This window comes from Procambarus clarkii, chromosome 92, assembly GCF_040958095.1.
Source record: "Procambarus clarkii isolate CNS0578487 chromosome 92, FALCON_Pclarkii_2.0, whole genome shotgun sequence".
Classification (NCBI taxonomy): Eukaryota; Metazoa; Arthropoda; class Malacostraca; order Decapoda; family Cambaridae; genus Procambarus; species Procambarus clarkii.
Genome location: NC_091241.1, coordinates 3,246,823 through 3,272,672, shown reverse-complemented (window position 1 = coordinate 3,272,672; position 25,850 = coordinate 3,246,823). Strand labels below are relative to the sequence as shown.

Genomic DNA, 25,850 nt, shown 5'->3' with positions numbered 1-25,850 from the left:
ATGTTAGACACGTGACCTCATGTTAGACACGTGACCTCATGTTAGACACGTGACCTCATGTTAGACACGTGACCTCATGTTAGACACGTGACCTCATGTTAGACACGTGACCTCATGTTAGACACGTGACCTCATGTTAGACACGTGACCTCATGTTAGACACGTGACCTCATGTTAGACACGTGACCTCATGTTAGACACGTGACCTCATGTTAGACAGTTTTCCACAAAAGGATCCAGGGCAAACTACACAAAAAACATAGTAACGACACAGAAAACGAGGAGCTACATAGAAAACGAGCACCAATAATAATTTCTACTACAAATCCTACACGAAGTGGTCAATTAGATACTAACAGGGGAGCATCCAAATTACGGGCGCCTTGAGGTGGTTCCGAGGACCCCATGACCCGGTCTCTGGCCAGGACGCCTAGTTAGTGGTCTTGTCAACCAGGTTGTTAGACGAGTGGTGCCAGGATGCCAGCCAGGCAGTGAAACGTAAACCAGGGGCAGGGTGGCGGTGGTGGTGGGGGTATATCTTGAGATGATTTCGGGGCTTAGTGTCCCCGCGGCCCGGTCCTCGACCAGGCCTTCACCCCCTGGAGGCCTGACAAGAGTCTGGCCAGACTCTCGAGTCATACTTCAGGTACACTCCAGGTACACCACCACATGTAAACCACACCCTTACAATTAACTCTACATCTATGGATACTTCTCACTGATCTTTGTGTCCCCTCAAAGCATTTAAACGTTCATCCTTGAGTAAGTGAGTACTTGGGTGAGTACTTGCTAGAGTGCATTTTCGAGTGTGTGACTGAGTACGTGGGAGGAGTGGTTGAGTGCATGCACGAGGGCTAGGGAGGTTAGGGCTCACAATTGGTGGCAACCATTGCAAGCTGCACCACAAATCTTGCCATGGTGACCACCACCATGGTGACCACCTCCATGGTGACCACCTCCATGGTGTGGACACTTCCATGGGGGGGGGGGGGACATCCTGGCCCGTCTTCCCAGGACAGGGGAAATCCACAGAGGGTGGGGAGCCACCCGCTGATGTCATGAACGAAGGGAGGTGCATGGGGGAGGGGAATCTAGTGGGTGGGGGGAGGGGGTGTCTGGACTCTGCTTCCCCCACCCCCACGCCCCCCCCCCCCTCCCTTCCCCAACACAGCAGATCGATAATACTCAAATAAATGAAATGTTACAACGTGTACATTTGTAATACAAGTACTTTCTAACTCCACTATAACACACACACACACACACACACACACACACACACACACACACACACACACACACACACACACACACACACACACACACAACAAACTAGGTGAGTACAACTAGGTGAGTACACACACACACACACACAACAAACTAGGTGAGTACAACTAGGTGAGTACACACACACACACACACACACACACACACACACACACACACACACACACACACACACACACTTGTGATTAATAATTAGCGTATAGCAATTATCTCAACTATAATCCTATACTTGTTTTGTGAAAATGTTTGCCGTCAATAGTTGTTATAGGTTTATAACCCTGTCCCCCGTCTCCCCCTACCTCTCCCCCCTCACACAGAGGGGGGGGGGGCGCCCAAATGAGCCACAGAGATATTAGAAAGAACATTTTTAGTGTCAGAGTGGTTGACAAATGGAATGCATTAGGCAGTGATGTGGTGGAGGCTGACTCCATACACAGTTTCAAATGTAGATATGATAGAGCCCAGTAGGCTCAGGAATCTGTACACCTGTTGATTGACGGTTGAGAGGCGGGACCAAAGAGCCAGAGCTCAACTCCCGCAAGCACAACTAGGCGAGTACATGTGCTCCGGCAAGACTGACCACGTGTGGTGGGCAAGAGCCAGAACTCAACCCCCGCAAACACAACTAGGCGAGTACAGATGCTCCGGCCAGACTGACCACGTGTGGTGGGCAAGACTGACCACGTGTGGTGGGCAAGACTGGTACAATAGTCTGCTGGATCACTTATTGATCCCACTAATGTGTACTCCACTACACGCCCGCCCCCCCTCCCCTCTCTGTTGGACGAGGGGGGGGGTGGGGGGTGGAAGGAGGCACCAGGGAAGATGGGGGGAAAGGAACTTTGTTGTTTCCAGGAATCAATGCCCCCCTCGCTAATGTGACAAGAGAAATGGATTAGTGGCAGGCATTTTGACTCCAACTGAAGTGAGATGGATGTGAGGCGAGGTGTGTGGAGTGTGTGTGTGTGTGTGTGTGTGTGCTGGGTTAGGTTAAAGCTCAGGATACAGTAGAGGCTACAGTCTTGTATTGTACAGTGCCTTCCTTCCCACAACTCCCACCACCTGGCCAGTATTATTGGTGGTGTCTTCGCTACGACCCGTTGACCTACCATCACCTGTTGTTGTTATAGATTCAGCTACTCGGAACAAGTTCCAAGCAGCACGGGCTATGGTGAGCCCGTAGTGGACTTACCTGGCACAGGAGCGGGGCAAGTAGCACGGGCTATGGTGAGCCCTGCCTACCATCACCTCTTGTATCATGCCTTTATTGTAGCCTGTGCTGTGCCTGCCTTCATTACAGCGCCTCCACTCACCTCCCGCCCCTCCACCTCCTGAGACGTCACCCCGTGTCCAGTCTAAGATGGATAACAGCAAACACTTATACCAGGAAATCAACAGGACATAAAACTACCTTTCCGTGACATTTTCCCTCACCAATATAAGAGCCAAACTAGAAGGTAAATATTCTCGAGCTGTTCTTCACGAACAATGAAGAACAACTCTCGGATACCACATACTCGGATCACAGAGAAGGCCAAACTATCTTGAGGAGATGATGATTTCGGGGCTTAGTGTCCTCGCGGCCCGGTCCTCGACCAGGCCTCCACCCCTAGGAAGCAGCCCGTGACAGCTGACTCCCAGGTACCTATTTACTGCTAGGGGCATCAGGGTGAAAGAAACTCTGCCCATTGTTTCTCGCCGACGCCCGGGATCGAACCCGGGACCACAGGATCACGCGTCCAGTGTTCTGTCCACTCAGCCACCGGCTCCCCTGCTCACTAACATCAATACTCTTAATAGGTCTAAAGAAAACAATGATCAAACAAAAAAGGGGGGGGGGGCTATTCACCTGCCCGAAACGCTTTGCGTAATAGTGGCTTTAGGCATTGTATGTACTAGCTCTATCTATTAACCCAACAAACTTTGTAAAATCTCTATGTATGTACCTTACCTAAATAAAAATTATTATTATTATTATTATTATCAATAAATTCAGTTTTATTAATAAGAGGACAAACCTGGACAAAATAAACATGAAGGTTACAAACATTCAATGGGAACTATTCTAAGTTATAGTTCACACACCTAACAGAACAAATGAACATGGGCCGTGACGAAGATTCGAACCTGCGTCCGGGAGCATCCCAGACACTGCCTTAATCGACTGAGCTACGACCTAGATCCTAACAGAACAGCTGACTGCCGAAGCTTGAAACATGTTCTTTTGCAGAAAAGTCAGAAAGAAAATGCAGAAGACACTACGAAAGGAAAAAATCAATGTTTAAGCATGCACGACTATCACTACAAATGGAAAGTAATGATAAACAAAGCCATACAAGAGATACAATACAGACTAAAATATTCTTCACATAATGCTAAATTTAAACCAAATAAAACCTTGGCCAGTTGTGGACCTATACTTACACGTGAAGGTTCATACATAGTGAACGACAGATAAATTAGTGAAATCCAAGAACAATCAGTACGAGAATACGTTTGGCACCCCAAAAAATTTGCAAATGAAAATGGAAGATCCAGACAGCTGCTGAATGCGTGATATCCAAACCCTTATCTTCAAGTTATCTTGATGGTGGTTATCTTGAGATGATTTGGGGGCTTTAGTGTCCCCGCGGCCCGGTCCTCGACCAGGCCTCCAACCCCTTGACAGCTGACTAACTCCCAGGTACCTATTTACTGCTAGGTAACAGGGGCATAGGGTGAAAGAAACTCTGCCCATTGTTTCTCGCCGGCGCCTGGGATCGAACCCAGGACCACAGGATCACAAGTCCCGCGTGCTGTCCGCTCGGCCGACCGGCTCCCTTGTAAATATAAAGGATATTTACAGGGAAGGGAAGTTATATTTAAAGTTAGGATTAAGATTCTTGTAAATGTAAATTCTGTAAATGTAAAAATAAAATAAATGTAAATAAAATGTAAATGTAGATTCTTGTAAAACCCTTGTAAATATAACTGATACCAACACGAGCGTGGCAGATTTTGAAAGATATTGACAACATGCCCATGCACTCGGCCCTGGGTCCAGACTCATGGAATTCAATATTTATAAAGAAATGCAAGGTGCCAGTAGCACAGGCACTCAGTATAGTGTGGAGGAAGAGCTTGGACACGGGGGAGATACCAGATGCGCTTAAAGCAGCAGACATAGCCCCTCTACACACGGAGGGAGTAAAGCATTGGCAAAGAACCATTGCACTAACGTCCCACGTAAAAAAAGTATTTGAAAGTGATCAGGAGTCAGGTCACTAGTTTCATAATGACCTTCACAACCCAGGCCAACATGGATTTAGAGCGGGAAGATCGTGCCTCTCACAGCTACTTTACCACTACGACAACGACACTGAAGCATTAGAAGAAAAACAGAATGCAGATGTTGTATACACAGACTTCGCAAAGGCATTCCATGAATGTGACCATGGAGTAATTGCACACAAAATGAGATCAATGGGAATAACTGGTAAAGTAGGACGATAGATATTCAATTTTGTCAAAAAGAACGCAAAATGTAACAGTCAACCATATATAATAGAGTCCAAGCGCAGTTAAAAGCTCTGTACCTCAAGGTACAGTCTTTGCACCACTGCTTTTCCTTAATTCTTATACCAGATATAGACAAAATACAAGTCTCAGCTTTGTGTCATCCTTTGCAGATGACACAAAAACCAACACGAAAATGACTTCTGTAAAAGACATTGAAAAACTACAAGCAGATATCAACAAAGTTTTCGATTGGGCAGCAGAAAATAACATGATGTTTAACAGTGATAAATTCCAGGTACTCAGGTACGGTAAAAATGAGGACCTTAAACATAATACAGGGTACAAAACACAATCAAATGTGCTCATAGGAAAGCAACATGTAAAGGATTTGGGAATAATAATGTCTGACGACCTAACGTTTAAGGAGCATAACCAAGCAAATATTGCGTCAGCCAGAAAAATGACAGGATGGATTACGAGAACTTTCAAATCCAGGGATCCCATCACAATGGTTGTACTCTTCAAGTCACTTGTGTTGTCCCTTCTTGAGTACTGCTCAGTACTCACTTCCCCCTTCAGAGCAGGAGAGATTGCTGAAATAGAGGGAATACAGAGAACATATACGGCACGCATAGACGCGATAAAGCACCTAAATTATTGGGACCGTCAATAAGCTCTCAGACGAGAGAGATGCCAAATAATATACACATGGAAAATACTAGAGGGCCAGGTCCGAAACTTACACAGCAAAATAATATACTGGAGTAACAGACATGGAAGTAAATAGTGAACAGATCCAGAGAAGAGTAGTGGTGCCGCCATAGGCACGATCAGAGAACACTGAACATCAACGTTGTTCAACACCCTCCCAGCAAGTGTTAAAAAATGTTGCTGGAACAAAAGTCTAAAGAAAAAAAAAACTGGACAGTTTTCTGCAAGAAGTGCCGGACCAAACTGACTGTATGTTGATTATGTGGGCCTGCGGGCCGCTCCAAGCAACAGTCCTTTGGATCAAACTCTCAAGTCCCTCGATCTGGCTTGGCCGGGCTTCCCAAGTCCCTTGACTTGGCCGGGCTCGGGGAGAAGAAAAACTCCCAGAACCCCATCAAGCAGGTTGATGCTCGATCCCCGACAGTCAACATCGTGACACTTTACTCTGAAAACAAACTGTCGTTTCTATCCACTCTATTTTTATTATTAAATTTCATCGGGTTTTGCATTATTTGTACACATTCAATGCTGTTTGTGGCCCGCTTCTGTCCCTCCGTCCTGTAGCATTAGCTGCCTCGCTCTCAGATACTCGTAACTCGTCACGCTGGAGTGTCCCCTCATGCTAATCATCATCTCCCCTCTCTCTCCCCTTTGCCATTATCTTTTGCTGTTTCTTACCCTCCCCTCCGTTGCTTCCCTCGGCATGATCAGCATCTCTCGTTACCATGATAACGGTGAAGAATGGGGGCGAGGAGGCGCTCTAAGGCTTGCCACTTCTAACAGCCACTTCTGTAATGTGCCAGGCTCTTTCCTTGTCTGTCTGTCGGCCTGCCTGTCTGTCTCCACCCTCTGTGCTTGCTTGCTTGCTTGCTTGCTTGCTTGCCTGCCGGCCTGCCTGTCTCCACCCTCTATGCTTGCCTGCCTGTCTCCACCCTCTGTGCTTGCCTGCCTGTCTCCACCCTCTGTGCTTGCCTGCCTGTCTCCACCCTCTGTGCTTGCTTGCTTGCTTGCTTGCTTGCTTGCTTGCTTGCCTGCTTTCCTGCCTGCCGGCCTGCCTGTCTCCACCCTCTATGCTTGCCTGCCTCCACCCTCTGTGCTTGCCTGCCTGTGTGTTTCCACCCTCTATGCCTGCCTGCCTGCCTGCCTGCCTGCCTGCCTGCCTGCCTGCCTGCCTGCCTGCCTGCCTGCCTGCCTGCCTGCCTGCCTGAATGTTCCTCATCCTTCCCAGTTTTCCCTTCAATGCCTATTTTGATGTCTTTGTTGTAATATGTGGGGACCGTAGTGTTCTCTTTATGGCGGTTCCCTTCCCAGGAAAACCACACCATTTTTCCCTCCCATTCATTATTGCCATTCTTCTTTTTCGTTGTCCCGCCCCCCTATCCTCCCCCCTCTCCTCTCCCCCATCCGCTGCCATCTTAATCTGACATCTTCTCCACTCCCCTCTTCCTCCGTCGTTCTCTAAGGTCGTCCGTCCCCTCACCCTAACTACCCCACCCCTGGCCTCCCCTCGCCAGTCACCCATCCGACCCTGATCACGGCACAGATCACCAGGAAACCCGACTGTACGAAAATAAACTTGGAAATATTCAACAAACGCTGAAAACCCAATCTGAGGTAAAACAGCGGGGACATGATTACAACATACAAGATACCACACAACACCCTTGGAGTTGGCGTCGGGCGCATGGGGTACTAGCTAAGAGAGGCAGTAATGGGGCAAATATCCCCGCTCACGGCGTAAAGCAACCCATAGCGTTCAAGTGGTTGAGTACTTCGCAAGAGGCGGGGTCCAGGAGCTAGATACACCACCATGCCACTACGCAATAACATCGCTAGATATAAACACACCAATTACCACCCTGAACTTCAGTGTCACCGTCAAGGTTCTTTTGACACTGTCTGACACGTCACCTGACACCCTGTGACACCACACGTCATCTGACACCCTGGGTGTCACACCACGTGTGATCTGACCCAGATCGTATGTGTCGTATGTGATCGTATGTGTCATCTGACCCAGGGTGTCAGATGACACATATGGCATCCTATTTTTTTCATTAGTTTTCTACCACAGACGTGGCCACACATTTACAATGCCAACCACTATATATATATTTTTTCTTCTGTCCTCCCTGAACAGGGTGAGAGATGTGTTAAACATGTAGTTCAGTGATTTATTGAACAATCATCCACAGAAGGTGATTTTAGTGCTTTTAAAATGCTAATCTGACCTACATAAATACACAGATTAACATCAGTTTTACATATACTGTGTCGAGGTGACTTGTGTATAGTGTCATAATGTGCCTATATAAATGTGAAGTGCAATTCTCACCCCCCCCCCCCCCCACACACACACACACCCCCCCCCACACACACACACACACACCCACACACACACCCACACACACACCCCCCCCCCACACACACACCCACACACAAGGGGGCCCTACAAGGGGGCCTCGTAGCCTGGTGGATAGCGCGCAGGATTCGTAATTCTGTGGCGCGGGTTCGATTCCCGCACGAGGCAGAAACAAATGGGCAAAGTTTCTTTCACCCTGAATGCCCCTGTTACCTAGCAGTAAATAGGTACCTGGGAGTTAGTCAGCTGTCACGGGCTGCTTCCTGGGGTGTGTGTGGTGTGGGAAAAAACAAGTAGTTAGTAAACAGTTGATTGACAGTTGAGAGGCGGGCCGAAAGAGCAAAGCTCAACCCCCGTAAAAACACAACTAGTAAACACACACACACCCACCCCCCCACACACACACCCACACACCCACCCACCCACATACACACCCACATACACACCCACATACACACCCACATACACACCCACATACACACCCACATACACACCCACATACACACCCACATACACACCCACATACACACCCACATACACACCCACATACACACCCACACACCCCCACACACCCCCACACACCCCCACACACCCACCATCGCCTAGCTGTTGGAAGAAGGTTAATGTGGTGCCAATCTACAAGAGGAAGAGCAGAAACACTTAACTACAGATCAGTGTCATTCACAAGCAATCCTTGTTAAGTACTTGAAAGAATTATAATGCTAAGACTAGTTGCACACTTCGAAAAAATTGGGTGTACGAGAGCTGAGTGTTGAAGTATATTACACAATCTGCTGCATCTTCCATCTTCCACAGAGCCGTCGGTATAGTTACCTTTGACCCATCATTACCCTTAACCTGAGTGCACTCAGTGATGCTGTACAGTGTTGACTGGTGTAATAATGTACAGTGTACACTATCTTGAGTGCAATTACCAGATCTATTGATAGATCCCAGTGATCCCAGGGATTAATTGGCTGATTAATCATTAGATGCTCTGGGGTACATATTTAATATTTTGATGGAATTGGCTACCTTGTAGAACCCAAAATACTTAATCAAATTTCCTTGTCCTATGACACCATGTGTGGCACCACATGCCATCCGGCACCCTGTGTGACACGCTCACATGTTCGTTGGATGTGTTTGACACGCTGTGACACCTTGACTGACATGTGCATACCTGGCAACCTGGTTGATACCTGGTTGATGGGGTTCTGAGAGGAGTTCTACTCCCCAAGCCCGGCCCCAGGCCAGGCTTGACTTGTGAGAACGCCCTACAAGTCTCCACCTTAACCTAGTGAGAGCCGTCAGTGACACACTTGACACTCATCATGCTGCTGAACACTGACACCTGACACCCCTCTTGTGACACCCAGTTGACACACACTTCTTGACACACCCTGTCTCCTGGATCTCACGTTAATTTAATTCGATTAATATATGCTACAATGTTTCACACTTCGAGGGTGACTGTGCATGAAGGGTCGAGCTTCAACTCCTAAGCCCCGATTTTCCAGCTGTCAATTGGTTAATGCAATGACACACACACACACACACACACACACGCACTTCTTGCAAGTAACTTGACAAAGTCGTTGCAACCACTTCCGCTTGCTACGTGAGCCATTCAACTGCAGTTGTTAAGAGGTGGAGGGAGGGGGGGGGGGGGGGAGAGCGGAGAGAGAGGGGTGATAGGGGGGGGTGAGGGGAGATAGGGGGGGAGAGAGAGAGGGGGGAAGGAGGGGGGGATTATGAGGTAACGGGGTCAGGGATCTTCACCACAATGGTACCTTTAATGTCACGTGTTCTCAAGTGCTGTGGCGCCCCCTCCCCCCCCCCCTCACACACACCCTCCTCTACACCCCCCCCCCCCCCCCCCCCACCCTTCTCTCTCTCTCTCTCACACACACGTTCTCAAAACACAAACGCAGAGAAAGCGTCAACAATTAACTTAAAGGAGAAAGTAAATCAAATACTCTCTCTTCGTCACAAAACAAAAAAACTTTAACAGAACTACCGCAGAATATGAGCCCCGGCACGTACGCACGCCCACACGCCCACGCACACCCACACGCCCACGCACGCACACCCGCACGCACGCACACCCACACGCCCACGCACGCACTCATACCAGTGCCCACAATCGATACAAAACTTGTAGTGCCGGAACGAATTAAATTCACAAAAAAAAAAACAGACTTTCGACACACACTTCGTGGCCAATCACGGACGCAGCTCCTGGACTTGTGAGTGACGCCAAGTCCTCCTTGACTGGAGGGGGAGAGGACGACTCTCAAAATCAAACGTTTATCCATGTCAAACTCCGACCTAACACCGGTGGCACACACAAACAGAACAACATCAGCGGTGTACGCAAAGCTAGTAGTGATCATACGATTAGTTTCCAGAAATCTATTATGTAAAAAGAGAGAGGGGGGAGTTTGGGAGCGTTCTACACGTACGAGAGACCCATTATGGACTATGCAACTCTGGCAATGAGTACCCACAGGAGCAAAACATGACAAACTGAGAATCTTGAGGGAAATATCTAACTGTTGGGTTTCTCTCTAGTATTCTATGACAGTTTTCAGTGAACAGATGTGAAACAGATTCAATGAGCAATGAACAGATTCAATGAGCAATGAACAGATTCAATGAGCAATGAACAGATTCAATGAGCAATGGACAGATTCAATGAACAATGAACAGATTCAATGAGCAATGAACAGATTCAATGAGCAATGAACAGATTCAATGAGCAATGAACAGATTCAATGAGCAATGGACAGATTCAATGAGCAATGAACAGATTCAATGAGCAATGAACAGATTCAATGAGCAATGGAACAGATTCAATGAGCAATGGAACAGATTCAATGAGCAATGAACAGATTCAATGAGCAATGAACAGATTCAATGAGCAATGAACAGATTCAATGAGCAATGAACAGATTCAATGAGCAATGAACAGATTCAATGAGCAATGAACAGATTCAATGAGCAATGAACAGATTCAATGAGCAATGAACAGATTCAATGAGCAATGAACAGATTCAATGAGCAATGAACAGATTCAATGAGCAATGAACAGATTCAATGAGCAATGAACAGATTCAATGAGCAATGAACAGATTCAATGAGCAATGAACAGATTCAATGAGCAATGAACAGATTCAATGAGCAATGAACAGATTCAATGAGCAATGAACAGATTCAATGAGCAATGAACAGATTCAATGAGCAATGAACAGATTCAATGAGCAATGAACAGATTCAATGAGCAATGAACAGATTCAATGAGCAATGAACAGATTCAATGAGCAATGAACAGATTCAATGAGCAATGAACAGATTCAATGAGCAATGAACAGATTCAATGAGCAATGAACAGATTCAATGAGCAATGAACAGATTCAATGAGCAATGAACAGATTCAATGAGCAATGGAACAGATTCAATGAACAGACTCATTGTTGAGTAGCAAGACCACATGACATGAATACAGATTCGGGGAATCAGAACCAAGATTCATAAAAACATTTACGAAACCTGTACATCTTCCCTCAATTCTGGCGGCTTTGTTTACAGTAAGCTCTCTGAGCTCTCAAGAGCAGCGAGGCTGTTGCTAACAACGTCGTTTTCAAGCTGGTAAACTATTTTAGTAGATTAATATAAACCCGCCGTGACCGAGGAAAGATGTAGAGGTTTCGCAAGTGGTTGTGTAAATGCTTGGCGAGTCCTGGTCTCAGGTGTATCTTGAGGGTTATCTAAGAGATGATTTCGGGGCTTAGCGTACCCGCGGCCCGGTCCTCGACCAGGCCTTTTTGTTACACACCCCTTGGAAGCAGCCCGTACCAGCTGTCTAATTCCCAGGTACCTATTTACTGCTAGGTAACAGGGGCATCAGGGGTGAAAGAAACTCTGCCCATTTGTTTCCGCCTCCACCGGGGATCGAACCCGGAACCTCAAGGGCAACAACATTACCCTAAGCTGTCTCTATAGTCAAATATTGGTGCAATCCTTAATTATTAATGCTGTTAATATACCTATTGTTTGAAGGCTCAGAGTTCTATGCTCACACAAATAACCGAATACGCTAGTGCTGCCAGCTTCCTTTTCCAGCGCCTCACCGTGGCGATACAAAGGTGAAACGCAGAATACATTCATGATTGGTGCCAGTTATCTGGAGGAGCTGAAGGCACTCTTACAGCCTGTAACACCTTTGTATCTGCGGGTAGTACCCGCTCTACAACCCATCTGATACCCACCTACCTCACAGTACAGCTGAGGGGGGCGGGGCGGCCACCTTCAGGGAGACCCAGGACACTAACAGGGACCTTGAACGTTGGTACAGGCTCGTGCTGATAGTCCTGCTTGATGGGGTTCTGGGAGTTGTTCTACTCCCCAAGCCCGGCCCGAGGCCAGGCTTGACATGTGAGTTTGGTCCACCAGGCTGTTGCTTGGAGCGGCCCAGCAGGCAGTCCTGGGCGCCTGGGGTAAATGTGCACTTACTGGTATTCATTTTGACAGGTGAACTTGTAACCTGACCACTAAAAAGATTTCTACCGTTATCGGATTCCCATGCCGTCAAAAGCTTGTCCGAATTCCAGACACGCCAATACGTTCTTAGACTTTAAAAGGAAAAATAAAATAGTTGAAATCTTTTTCACATTCTTTGCGCCAGAGCCAGAAGAGAGAGAAGACGGGTCAGGCCACAGAGCTGTGGAGCCGCAGAGCTGCCGAGCCGCAGAGCTGCCGAGCCGCAGAGCTGCCGAGCCGCAGAGCTGCCGAGCCGCAGAGCTGCCGAGCCGCAGAGCTGTCGAGCCGCAGAGCTGTCGAGCCGCAGAGCTGTCGAGCCACAGAGCTGTCGAGCCACAGAGCTGTCGAGCCACAGAGCTGTCGAGCCACAGAGCTGTCGAGCCACAGAGCTGTCGAGCCACAGAGCTGTCGAGCCACAGAGCTGTCGAGCCACAGAGCTGTCGAGCCACAGAGCTGTCGAGCCACAGAGCTGTCGAGCCACAGAGCTGTCGAGCTGCAGAGCTGTCGAGCTAGCCAATGTGCTGACATTTATCTGACAAGTTGTTTTTTTCTGCCGATATTTAGACCAAAAATAAACCTCCACGTACAGTGAGATTATTCGATCATCAATTTCTCAGTGAAAGAAGTGTGTGGTGAACGCGTGCCAGCCACCGCCGAGGGCCTGCTACCCAGCACAAGGCTCCGTGTGCAGTACTGGAAGCAGTAGTGGGGGAAGCCACCTCCACACACACACACCACCAAGGCCACCAACGTCAAGAAAGTTAATAGAAAACTTACCAGCTACAAACAAAGGACATGTTTGGGTTTTAAAACAGTTTCCCTGAAGTGTTGTCGTTTGTAAACACATTATCGTTATGTAACACACACACACACACCAACACCTGCGTGCTCCCCCCCCCCTCAATCACAACACACACACACCTACACATGTGTGTACCTATATACACAGGAAGGTTCTAAGATTGAAGGCCATATGTGACAAGGTCGCTGGAGACCCGTGACACGCGGATGAGTCCAGATGGATGTATTATACACCATACAATATTAATAATAATACATCCTACATCCAAATAGAGGTCGGCCACCACCGACCATACGATGGAAAAGTCAGGAGTCGGTGCATCAGACAGCCTGTAGGCGGAAAGGCGTGGCCCAGGAACTGAAGCCCAGTCATGCAAACAATTGGGCAACATTCACCCCCCCCCCCCCAAACCCTTAAAATAGCAGCGGCGTCTCAATCCTCACCAACCACCACCAGCGTATTAATTCCTCGTTGCAAACATTGCATAATGCAACATTTCTCCTGCTTGCCTAAACAGTAACTAGCAGCTCATGCAACAGGAATAAACATTCTCCACGCGTGTCCTGGAATTTTGGTCGGGTGGAATACCACCTCATTAAGTCTTTCACGTTTGGCTATTATGGGGAAATTGGCAGAGTGGGAGTAGTGGTAGTTGGTTGGGGTCCAGGGAGCTAGAACCGTGCCGTCTGGACGCCAGGGTGACCCAGCCTCACTAACCTGGTGTACAAGTACTCACACCAGTACTCTGGGAGACATGGGAGGGTACCTTGAGGTCACCTGCTGAAGGATCTCTCCAAGGAGGAGATGGGCTGGAGACATTATACCAGCCTCTCCGCTCATATATTATACTGTATCTATATCAAACACTTTCCTCTTCCACAACATACCGAGTGAGTGAGTGAGTGAGTGAGTGAGTGAGTGAGTGAGTGAGTGAGTGAGTGAGTGAGTGAGTGAGTGTGAGCGAGTTCTCTCTCTCGGTTTTTAACCAAGACAAGTGTGTCTTAGTTCATAAGGTTCATCTTAGTTGATGACAGTTCACAAGGGCTCTCAATTGACGTGCCTAGTAAAACTGCAAGCAAGAGCTGTTATCCTACCTCAGCTCATCAAAAGACTGTTCCTAGAAACTCATTTATTTCATTAGAATGTACTTTGAATCTATCATTTAGGGAACTATAATATATGGAACCTGGTGAAACTGCAAGCAAGAGCTGTTATCTTTCTAATTATGTTGGAACCTACTCCTCGAGGCCCATTTGTTTCATGACCCTGTTATATTCATCAGTAGGAATAGTCTTTATTCATTAACAACAATAGGTAACAATCATATTACAAGAGTTGTTACATTCTTGTAAAGTCACTAGCACGCGTAGCATTCCGGGCAGGTCCTTAATCCTATGGTCCCTGGAATACGACCCGCCAAATTGTTTAACCACCAGGTACCTATTTTACTGTTGGGTAAACAGAGGCTACAGTAAAGGATTGACGCCCAGTAAATCCTCCCCGGCCATGATACGAACCCAGGACAAAGCGTTCGTGGAACGCTCTTACCACTTCATATAACGAACACAATGAGCCTGTAGCCAACTGTGTGCCAGAGCCTTCATGTGATCAGTTGACCTGGCCTCTCCCTCTCTTTTCCTCTCTCTCTCCCTTTCCCTCCCTCCCTCCCTCTTGCCTGCCGCTTGGAAGCCCGCCGCGCCTCGCTGGCGGTCAACACCGAGCAACAATGCATCACACTGACAAGGTAAACACTACCTCTCAAAATCACGGCCCGAGCATGACCAAATACGCCACCATAATGACCCGTCTTTAGAGGTACGGCCCGGCCGCTTACCCACCATCACGGGGATTCTCTATTGTCACAGTGTCTCAACACCCCCCGCCCCAGGTGAGGGCTGCAGGAGCCCCGTCTGGCAGGCTGGGTAGGCATACAGGGCCACGTGATCAGTAGCGGCTACTGATCACAAAAAAAAAGAAAGAGAGAGAGAGCGAGAGAGAGCGAGAGAGGGGGGGAGGGAGGGGGGGGCCCATCTGGAGGGGGGTGGGGGGGGGGTGAGTGATGACCCACCAGACAAGAGAGCGTCACCAGGTGTCGGGGCGCAGCCAATTAGCTTTCACTTGCGATACGATTGTTTCCTTCTATATTAACCCCCCCCCCCCCACACACACACACACAGGTGTGTGGTAACTGGAGACAGGTATGACCGCTGCCCACACTAGGGGGGGGGGGACCCCCTCGCCCGGGAAGGTGACAAGTATAGCTTCACCTCCAGCCTGTGACCACCACCTGGAGTGTACCTGCACCATACCTCCAGTGGCTTCTGGCAGCTGGTCTACGTCAAGGCCAGCCTCGGCTCAAGCGTGATGACTTGATCTACTAGGCTGTTGCTCTCAGCGGCCCGCAGCCTCACGTATCCATCACGTATTCTGGCAGCTGGTCTACGTCAAGGCCAGCCTCGGCTCAAGCATGATGACTTGATCTACTAGGCTGTTGCTCTCAGCGGCCCGCAGCCCCACGTATCCATCACGTATTCTGGCAGCTGGTCTACGTCAAGGCCAGCCTCGGCTCAAGCGTGATGACTTGATCTACTAGGCTGTTGCTCTCAGCGGCCCGCAGCCCCACGTATCCATCACAACCCGCTTGGTCAGGCACTTCCCCGCACAAACTGTCGTAATAGTATCCTTGGCAAGAATAGGCCTACAGAACCAGTCTCACAGACCGGACCACAATTAGCCCAGCCAATGCTCATGATACGACAAACGTCAAATTGTAAACGGTTTCGCCTCATCAGAAGCGTACGAAAGCGACGGAACCCACGTAGCCTATCAAGGCCTAGAGGCATTACCCCGACGATGCGTCAAAAATTGCAATGCTTTTTAATACCACTAAACCACCGGAATTCTGGTGTGGCAGTTGGGCCCTAATATATATATATATACCCCGCTGAGCAACACATGACCACAAGCAAGTCCGCCTCAACCTCGCTGACAGCAGCGACGTCCAACAGCCTGGTTGACCACACCACCAATTAACCAAGCCAGAAACCGGGCCGCGGGGACGATGATTCCCGCAACAACAGGTAGACAGCAGGTTCATAGGTATAGTAAGCACGGAGGAGGAGGAGGAGAAGGAATGCAACCCGTCCTCTTAAAAATAACGTCACTTTTGGCTGGTATGCGCGGCACTATGGCCAAATTTGGACGTAATTTGAAATGAAATCGACTCGCAAAAGTGACGTTCTGTTCCGTTTTCTGTTTGAGTCGTCCGGCGTACGCGCAGAGGTTATAAGAGGACACATTAAATTAACGTTTTTCATAACGTTTTGAAACTTTATGAGAATTTCCTGCCCACCTAATCTATCAGAGGACCCTTAACTTACTGTTGTTGAAAAAAAAAATCCCATATTTATTTATTTATTTTTTTCATTTTCAAATTACGTCCAAATTCGGGCAAACGGCCAAAAACGACATTCTTTTTAAGAGGACAGGATGGGTCGACTAGGTGCGTTGAAGGGGGAGGGGGCTTCACCCTTTCTCCCCCCACCAATCAGTGGGGGGTTCATTCCCCCCCCCCCCCCCCCCACACACACTCACCTGGAGGGTGTGGCCAGCAACACCCTCTACCACCATTAACTACAGCACCCATGTGGCAACTGTACGGAGAACCCGTTATCACTACGCTCACCACCTACATCTATACGCCTTCACACTATCATTGTGCTATCTTGCTACCCCTTGTGCTATCGTGCTACCCCTTGTGCTATCGTGCTACCCCTTGTGCTATCGTGCTACCCCCTTGTGCTATCGTGTTACCCCGGAAGACCTTACCTTTAACGAACACAACAAAGTAGCCGTCATGACAGCAAGAGCAAGAAATAGCCTAAGTTACCCAATCCTTCTGAGACGAGTCTTATCGTCTCAATAAACTTACTTGAACTTGACTGCAGGACAAATGACATATTGGATAACAAGAACAGTTCGAATGACCGGAGATGCCGTTCGAATGACCGGAGATGCCGTTCGAATGGCCGGAGATGCCGTTCGAATGACCGGAGATGCCGTTCGAATGACCGGAGATGCCGTTCGAATGACCGGAGGTGCCGTTCGAATGGCCGGAGGTGCCGTTCGAATGCCCGGAGGTGCCGTTCGAATGCCCGGAGGTGCCGTTCGAATGCCCGGAGGTGCCGTTCGAATGCCCGGAGGTGCCGTTCGAATGCCCGGAGGTGCCGTTCGAATGGCCGGAGGTGCCGTTCGAATGCCCGGAGGTGCCGTTCGAATGCCCGGAGGTGCCGTTCGAATGCCCGGAGGTGCCGTTCGAATGGCCGGAGGTGCCGTTCGAATGGCCGGAGATGCCGTTCGAATGGCCGGAGATGCCGTTCGAATGGCCGGAGATGCCGTTCGAATGGCCGGAGATGCCGTTCGAATGGCCGGAGATGCCGTTCGAATGGCCGGAGATGCCGTTCGAATGGCCGGAGATGCCGTTCGAATGGCCGGAGATGCCGTTCGAATGGCCGGAGATGCCGTTCGAATGATATTCTCCAGACGCTATAGTGCTGTCTTAGAGTGGAGTACTGCTGCATAGCGACAGGCTCTTTCAAAGCTGGAGAACTGTCGTTCAAGAACTGCACCAAAAATAGACCCTATCGGCAATTAATACAATTACAACAAAGATCCTGTCAATATTTACCAATAATTATCTACGAAATCTTTGATATCTTAAGTTCAGTTATAAATTTTGTTGCTTTGTTATATTAACGGGTATTAAACATACATACAAATGGCGCGATATATATTGGACAAATTACCGGTATATTAGAAAACAGGGAAGGGTGTGTGTATGAGAGTTTATCATCCCAGACTCTTCCACCAATCACAGGCGTCCTGGTTATCACCGGCTATCACTGTTCTATCTAACCCTTCATTCCCTCTTACGAGTCCACCCCCCCCCCTCAGTGCTGGCCCACCTGGCTGGTACAACCCTGTACCCCTCTACCCTACCCTTCCCTACCCTAACCTACCCTACCCACTACCCTACCTTACACTGAGAGCTGCACGACAATGGTCACACATTCCTGTTGTCACACGGTACTTGTTACCTCGAATGACTGTCCACAGGTGCCAACGTCGCCCCCTCCCCCTGGCACCATTGTTGTTATTCTAGATTCACTACCCGGATCAAAAAGTTCCAAGTAGCACCGGCTATGGAGAGCCCGCAGGTGGCACCAATATGCATCACTAATGATTTAGTTCGTTTTTCACAACGATTGGGCATGAGAGAATGAACCAAACAGAGAAAAGGGAAGGGGGGGGGGAGAGATGACAGAACGACAGACAAACTGCAGAGTCTCACATCAACCAGATTGTAGTGGATATGAGGGCCTGCGAGCCACTTCAAGCAACAGCCTGTTAGGTCAAGGAATTACAAGTCAAGTCAACTCATGGGGGGGGGGGAGTAGAACCCCTCCAGAACCCACTCTACGTATACTTTGGTCTAGGTAAAACACACACACACAACCTGTATACCTGTTGATTGACGGTTGAGAGGCGGGACCAAAGAGGCAGAGCTCAACTCCCGCAAGCACAATTAGGCGAGTACAATTAGGTGAGTACACACACTCGCACACTCCTCCTGTAACTACACTTAGGTAATTAGACTTGGGTAATTACTCTCAATCACCTGCCACCAGCCTACACCCTCCTCACACAATATAAGACACAGTATCTTCTACGAGGCCCTCGCCAAGAGCTACGAGGCCCTCGCCAAGAGCTACGAGGCCCTCGCCAAGAGCTACGAGGCCCTCGCCAAGAGCTACGAGGCCCTCGCCAAGAGCTACGAGGCCCTCGCCAAGAGCTACGAGGCCCTCGCCAAGAGCTACGAGGCCCTCGCCAAGAGCTACGAGGCCCTCGCCAAGAGCTACGAGGCCCTCGCCATGAGCTACGAGGCCCTCGCCATGAGCTACGAGGCCCTCGCCAAGAGCTACGAGGCCCTCGCCAAGAGCTACGAGGCCCTCGCCAAGAGCTACGAGGCCCTCGCCAAGAGCTACGAGGCCCTCGCCATGAGCTACGAGGCCCTCGCCAAGAGCTACGAGGCCCTCGCCAAGAGCTACGAGGCCCTCGCCAAGAGCTACGAGGCCCTCGCCAAGAGCTACGAGGCCCTCGCCAAGAGCTACGAGGCCCTCGCCAAGAGCTACGAGGCCCTCGCCAAGAGCTACGAGGCCCTCGCCAAGAGCTACGAGGCCCTCGCCAAGAGCTACGAGGCCCTCGCCAAGAGCTACGAGGCCCTCGCCAAGAGCTACGAGGCCCTCGCCAAGAGCTACGAGGCCCTCGCCAAGAGCTACGAGGCCCTCGCCAAGCACTAGGAGGGCGTACACACACACAGTAAATACACCCTAAGCCACTATGATCGTGGTAAGAGGTACAGATCTCTTAAGTGGCCTCGTAAGTGCTGGCAAAGTGCTCTGTGAATCCTATATTGAGAAGCGTCACAGTTAATGCACCACAATTTCGACGCTGCTGACAACAGCTTTAAGATGTCGGTGCTCCAGTGAACTCAAAATCACCGTAATACTAACGCAGCCTCGGACGAAGGAGTATCGTGCTTTTTAGGGTAGATGGGTTGCTGGAGACGGAACGGTAGTGGTTGGGCAGGAGCACTTTCTATTGGAGGGTTGTCAACTGATGGTAGGTGGGGGGGGGGGGGCAGGAGGCGGCGGGCACCGCGCTCTTGTCTTATCGTCCCACACCAGTATAATAATTAACCAGGTATTTTGCCACCAGCCTACACCGGCTGTACGCCAGCCTACACCGGCTGTACGCCAGCCTACACCGGCTGTACACCAGCACCACATGAGACCAGGAAGCATGGCAGGATGTGCAGAATACCCCCTGTTGAAGAGCAGAGGTGCAACAAGTACTCTGAGAGAGAACAATCAACATCAGAGGCCCGAGACTGTTCAACACGCTTCCACTACACATAAGGGGCATAACTGGCCGACCCCTCACAGTGTTCAAGAGAGAACTGGATAAGCACCTGATTCATACGTCAGGTTGCGAGCAGCCGCGTCCAACAGCCTGATTGATCAGTCCAGCAACCAGGAGGCCTGGTCGAGGACCGGGCCACGGGGACGCTAAGCCCCGAAACCATCTCAAAGTAACCTCAAGGTAACCTACACCACGAGACAAGAACACAATCCACAGTTTCCTGTCATCCTTCGCTGACGTCTACTAAGTATTAAAATAGTGTCGATTAAAAAAAAAAGTTCAAAGAGTACTAATAGAACTGGTGCTCTGACATATGGACTACTGTTGCCCTGGGGCCAGATTCACGAAAGCCACTTACGCAAGCACTTACGAACCTGTACATCTTTTCTCAATATTTGGCGGCTTCGTTTACCATTATTAAACAGTTAATGAGCTCTGAAGCACCAGGAGGCTGTTTATAACAATAACAGTTTATTGGCAAGTTTTCACCCTTGTAAACTGCTTAATAAATGTAACCAAAGCCGTCAAAGATTGAGGAAAGATGTACACGTTCGTAAGTGCTGCGTAAGTGCTTTCGTGAATCTGGCTCCTAGTGGAGAGAGTCCAGGTACCTTACCACCCAGGTCCGCTGAGATGCTTCATCACCTGCGCGAGTCCGTGAAGTGTTTAAACTATTGGGATCAACTCGAAGTATTCGAGCTGTGTTCTTTTGGAACGAAGACAAGAAAGATCTCTCAGATACACATGGGGGAGACACACCATACAACGTCAGGGGTTCCATATCTGCACAGAGAACACTGTAAACATTTAGAGGCCCCACCAAAACTAAATTAAATTAATAAGGGACAACTGGATAAATGCTCTTGAGGATGGAGTCTGGTATTTGGTGAAGTTTTGGGCCCAGATTCACGGAGAAGTTACGCAAGCGGCCTAGCGCGGATAACGACGGTGCGGGTTACAACAATTCCAACGATGGAGTTCAGTGATCACTGGGAGCACGGGCGAGGCTGGTGAAGTGATTCCTACAATGGAGGCGACGGAGCCTTGCGTGTCCAACCCTGACATAGGCTATTAACTGGCCACGGTCTTTACCTGGGGCCAGATTTATGAAGCAGTTACGCAAGTACTTTCCAACGTGTACATCTTTCTTCAATCTTTGGCGGCTTTGGTTACATTTATTAAACTGTTTACAAGTATGAAAACTTCCCAAATCAACTGTTGTTAATCTTATAAACAGCCTCCTGGGGCTTCGGAGCTCATTAACTCTTTAATAATTGTAAACAAAGCCGCCAAAGATTGAGAAAAGATGTACAGGTTCGTAAGTGCTTGCGTAACTGTTTCGTGAATCTGAGCCCAGGTCATTTCCTAGAGTACACCTGGAGTGGGCTTGGGGAGTTCTTCTGCAAACTCGGCCTGGGGACCACCAGGCTTGACTTGGTACCTGCTTGATGGGGTTCTGGGGGTTCTTCTATTCCCCAAGCCCGGCCCGGGGCCAGACTTGGGGAGGTACAAGGTCACAAGGTACACCAAGCTGTTGCTTGGTGTACCTTGTGAGAGTTTGGTCCACCAGGCTGTTGCTTGGTGTGGCCCGCAGGCCCGCATACTCACCACAGCCCGGTTGGTCCGGCACTCCATGCAGAAAATAATCTAGTTTTCTCTTGAAGATGTCCACGGTTGTTCCGGCAATATTTCTAATGCCAACTGGGAGGACGTTGAACAACCGCGGACCTCTGATGTTTATACAGTGTTCTCTGATTGTGCCTATGGCACCTCTGCTCTTCACTGGTTCTATTCTACATTTTCTTCCATGTCGTTCACTCAAGTACGTTGTTATCTTACTGTGCAGATTTGGGACCTGTTCCTCCAGTATTTTCCACGTGTATATTATTTGATCTCTCTCTCGTCTCCTTTCTAGTGAGCACATTTGGAGAACTTTGAGACGATCCCAATAATTTAGGTGTTTTATCTCGTCTATGCGTGCCGTATATGTTCTCTGTATTCCCTCTATTTCAGCAATCTCTCCTGCTCTGAGGGGGGAAGTGAGTACTGAGCAGTACTCAAGACGGGACAACACAAGTGACTTGAAGAGTACAACCATTGTGATGGGATCCCTGGATTTGAAAGTTCTCGTAATCCATCCGATCATTTTTCTGGCTGTCGCAATATTTGCTTGGTTATGCTTCCTAAACGTTAGGTCGTCAGACATCATTATTCCAAATCCTTTACATGTTGCTCTCATACTATGGGCAGATTTGACTGTTTTGTACCTGTATTATGTTTAAGATCTTCATTTTTACCGTACCTGAGTACCTGGATTTTATCACTGTTAAACATCATATTTTCTGCTGCCATGTCTATATTAATAAAATTTTCAACTTGAAGTTTTTCAATGTCTTCAGCAGAGGTAATTTTCATGCTGATTTTTGTGTCGTCTGCAAAGGATAATACTATGTTATGACTTTTATTTTTGTCTATATCTGATATGAGAATTAGGAAAAGGAGTGGTGGAAGGACCGTACCTTGAGGTACAGAGCTTTTAACTGCATTTGGACTTTCTTTAATATGGTTGACTATTACCCTCTATGTTTTCTATTCAACAGAAAACTGAGTATCCAGCGTCCTACTTTACCGGTTATTCCCATTGACCTCATTTTGTGTGCTATCACTACATGGTCACATTTATCGAATGCCTTTGCGAAGTCCGTGTATACAACATCTGCATTCTGGTTTTCTTCTAATGCTTCAGTGTCGTGGTCGTAGTGGTCAAGTAGCTGTGAGAGGCACGATCTTCCAGCTCTAAATCCTTGTTGGCCTGGGTTGTGAAGGTCATTGATCTCCATGAAACTAGTGACCTGACTCCTGATCACTCTCTCAAACTCTTATTATGTGGGACGTTAGTGCAACTGGTCTGTAGTTCTTTGCCAATGCTTTGCTACCTCCCTTGTGTAGAGGGGCTATGTCTGCTGCTTTAAGCGCATCTGGTATCTCCCCCGTGTCCAAGCTCTTCCTCCACACTATACTGAGTGCCTGTGCTACTGGCACCTTGCATTTCTTTATAAATATTGAATTCCATGAGTCTGGACCCGGGGCTGAGTGCATGGGCATGTTGTCAATTTCCCTTTCAAAATCTGCCACGGTCGTGTTGATATCAATTATATTTACAGGGGTTTGGATATCACACATAAAAGACCATGTATGATCTGGAAGGCTGTTGGTGGGAGCAGCCCGGAAGCCCACATATCCACTACAGCCTGGTTGGTCCGTAGCCCAGTAGAGCAATAGTCCCGCTTTCGAATGTGTCAAGAGTTAGTAATGCAATGCACAATGAAATCACGATAGTGTGATGTATCTGAGAAATTATTATGGCAAATGGGTGAGAATGAATCCCCCATGTGTGGAGACCGTGCTCCCAGACACACGCATCACCCACCTCACCATGACGTGTACACCCGGGGCATACTTTAGCGAGTATAACCTACCTTGTGGATGGTTCTGGGGGGCCACTGTTCCCCTCGGCCCATCTCCAGCCAGGCCTCCTAGTTGGTGGTTTGGTCAACCAGGCTGTTATAGCCAGGCTGTTGTAGCTAGCCTGTGAGCAGCCTGACGTGTGACTCACAGGTGTGTAACGGTAATATATAACCCATGATGATAGCAGCCAGTACGCTGGAGAGGCTTGCACGCGCTCTCGCTCGCTCTCTCTAATTCTCACTCACTCACTCTCTCTAATTCTTACTCTCTCTCCTCCTCATTCTCTCTCTCATTCACTCTCTCCCTCTCTCTCTCATTCACTCTCTCCCTCTCCCTCCCATTCACTCTCTCTCCTGTTATCCACCGTTGTCTGTGGCTGACTCATAAATATTAAGCCCCCAAAAAGGTGTGACGGGCATAAATGTCCCTTAAGCAGCGGTTCTCTGGAGCCATAACCAGCAGCTGATACTTGGAGACCTGTGGCTGGGTATGTGTGGCTGCTGCCCTTAACCCCTTAATACCCCCGTCAATGCCGTCTCCTCCCTCTCACACTCACCTTCTTCGTCTTGGGTTGCCGCTGTAGGTTGCTCCTGCCGTTGATAATGACAGCCTCGCCCTCGAAGACGATGCCCGAGGGCGCGGGCAGCACTCCGGGTCTACTGTCCAGGTAGTCGAGGCCCGAGTCGTCGAGGTCGTCGCCGTCGGTGCTGGAGTCGGCCCGGCCCTCCCACCCGGGCATGATCACGTACCCGGAGTCCAGCTGCTGTTGGCGGGAAAGAGAGAACGACAAGGTCACGTCTCCTGCTACTATGTAATCATCTTGCAAGGCAATGTTCCTTCCTCATACACGTCCATATGAATAAGTTCCCTTTGTTGCATGCAATGTCGGTGAAAATATATATAAATAGTGGATTGTTGGGGGGGTTCCTCACCTAGTTGCTTTTGTGGGGGGTTGAGTGACGGCTCTTGGGTCCTGCCTCTGAACTCTGTGTAGCCTGGTAGATGGAGCCTACTGGGATGTTTGTGTGTGTACTCATCTATTTGTGCTTGCGGGGGTTGAGCTCTGGCTCTTTGGTCCCGCCTCTCAACTGCCAATCAACAGGTGTACAGGTTCCTGAGCCTATTGGGTTCTATCATACCTACACTTGAAACTGTGTATGGAGTCAGCCTCCACCACATCACTACCAAAACCGTGTGTATCAAGTACCGTGCAGGCCTACAAGGGACCCAGGTACCGTGCAGGCCTACAAGGGGACCCAGGTACCGTGCAGGCCTACAAGGGGACCCAGGTACCGTGCAGGCCTACAAGGGGGCTATAGGTACCGTGCAGGCCTACAAGGGGACCCTCCCAGGTACCGTGCAGGCCTACAAGGGGGGGCCCTCCCAGGTGCCGTGCAGGCCTACAAGGGGACCCAGATACCGTGCAGGCCTACAAGGGGGCCCTCCCAGGTACCGTGCAGGCCTACAAGGGGGGGCCAGGTACCGTGCAGGTCAACTAGTGGGCCCCCAGGTACCGTGCAGGCCTACAAGGGGGCTCCAGGTACCGTGCAGGCCTACAAGGGGGCCCTCCCAGGTACCGTGCAGGCCTACAAGGGGGCCCCAGGTACCGTGTAGGCCCAGGTACCGTGCAGGCCTACAAGGGGGGGGCCCAGGTACCGTGCAGGTCAACTAGTGGGCCCCAGGTACCGTGCAGGCCTACAAGGGGGCTCCAGGTACCGTGCAGGCCTACAAGGGGGGCCCTCCCAGGTACCGTGCAGGCCTATAAGGGGGCCCTCCCAGGTACCGTGCAGGCCTACAAGGGGGGGCCCAGGTACCGTGCAGGCCTACAAGGGGGGCCCTCCCAGGTACCGTGCAGGCCTACAAGGGGGGGCCCTCCCAGGTACCGTGCAGGCCTACAAGGGGGGCCCTCCCAGGTACCGTGCAGGGTGGCCAAGAACTGGTTTTGCTGGCGCCATTTGTGAGGTTGGGCTTCCCTCCCCGGCTGTGTCGTGCAGTCCCTGGCTCCCGCTCTACTTTTACTCAAGGCTTCATTATTTACCGTGTTGCTAAAAACCACCTGTTTTGGCCGGTGGAGTTTTGGCTGCTGTTGTGACCGGCAACCAGGAAGTCTGGTCGGGGACCGGCCCGCCGGGACGTTGAGCCCCGAAATCATTGTAAGGTTACCGTAAGGATGTCATGTTCACCAGATGACATCAACTC

At 49.5% G+C, this 25,850-nt stretch overlaps 1 protein-coding gene across 3 annotated transcripts in view; it reads right to left on the bottom strand.

The window, feature by feature from the left end:
* The window catches only part of LOC123775197 (nascent polypeptide-associated complex subunit alpha, muscle-specific form), a 193,414-nt gene that overhangs the window by 31,613 nt on the left and 135,951 nt on the right, over positions 1-25,850 (bottom strand). For all 3 annotated transcript variants that reach the window (XM_045770174.2, XM_069319138.1, XM_069319139.1), the window contains exon 2: positions 24,208-24,414. In XM_045770174.2, coding sequence (XP_045626130.2) covers positions 24,208-24,414 — 207 coding nt within the window. The remainder of the gene's footprint in view (positions 1-24,207; positions 24,415-25,850) is intronic.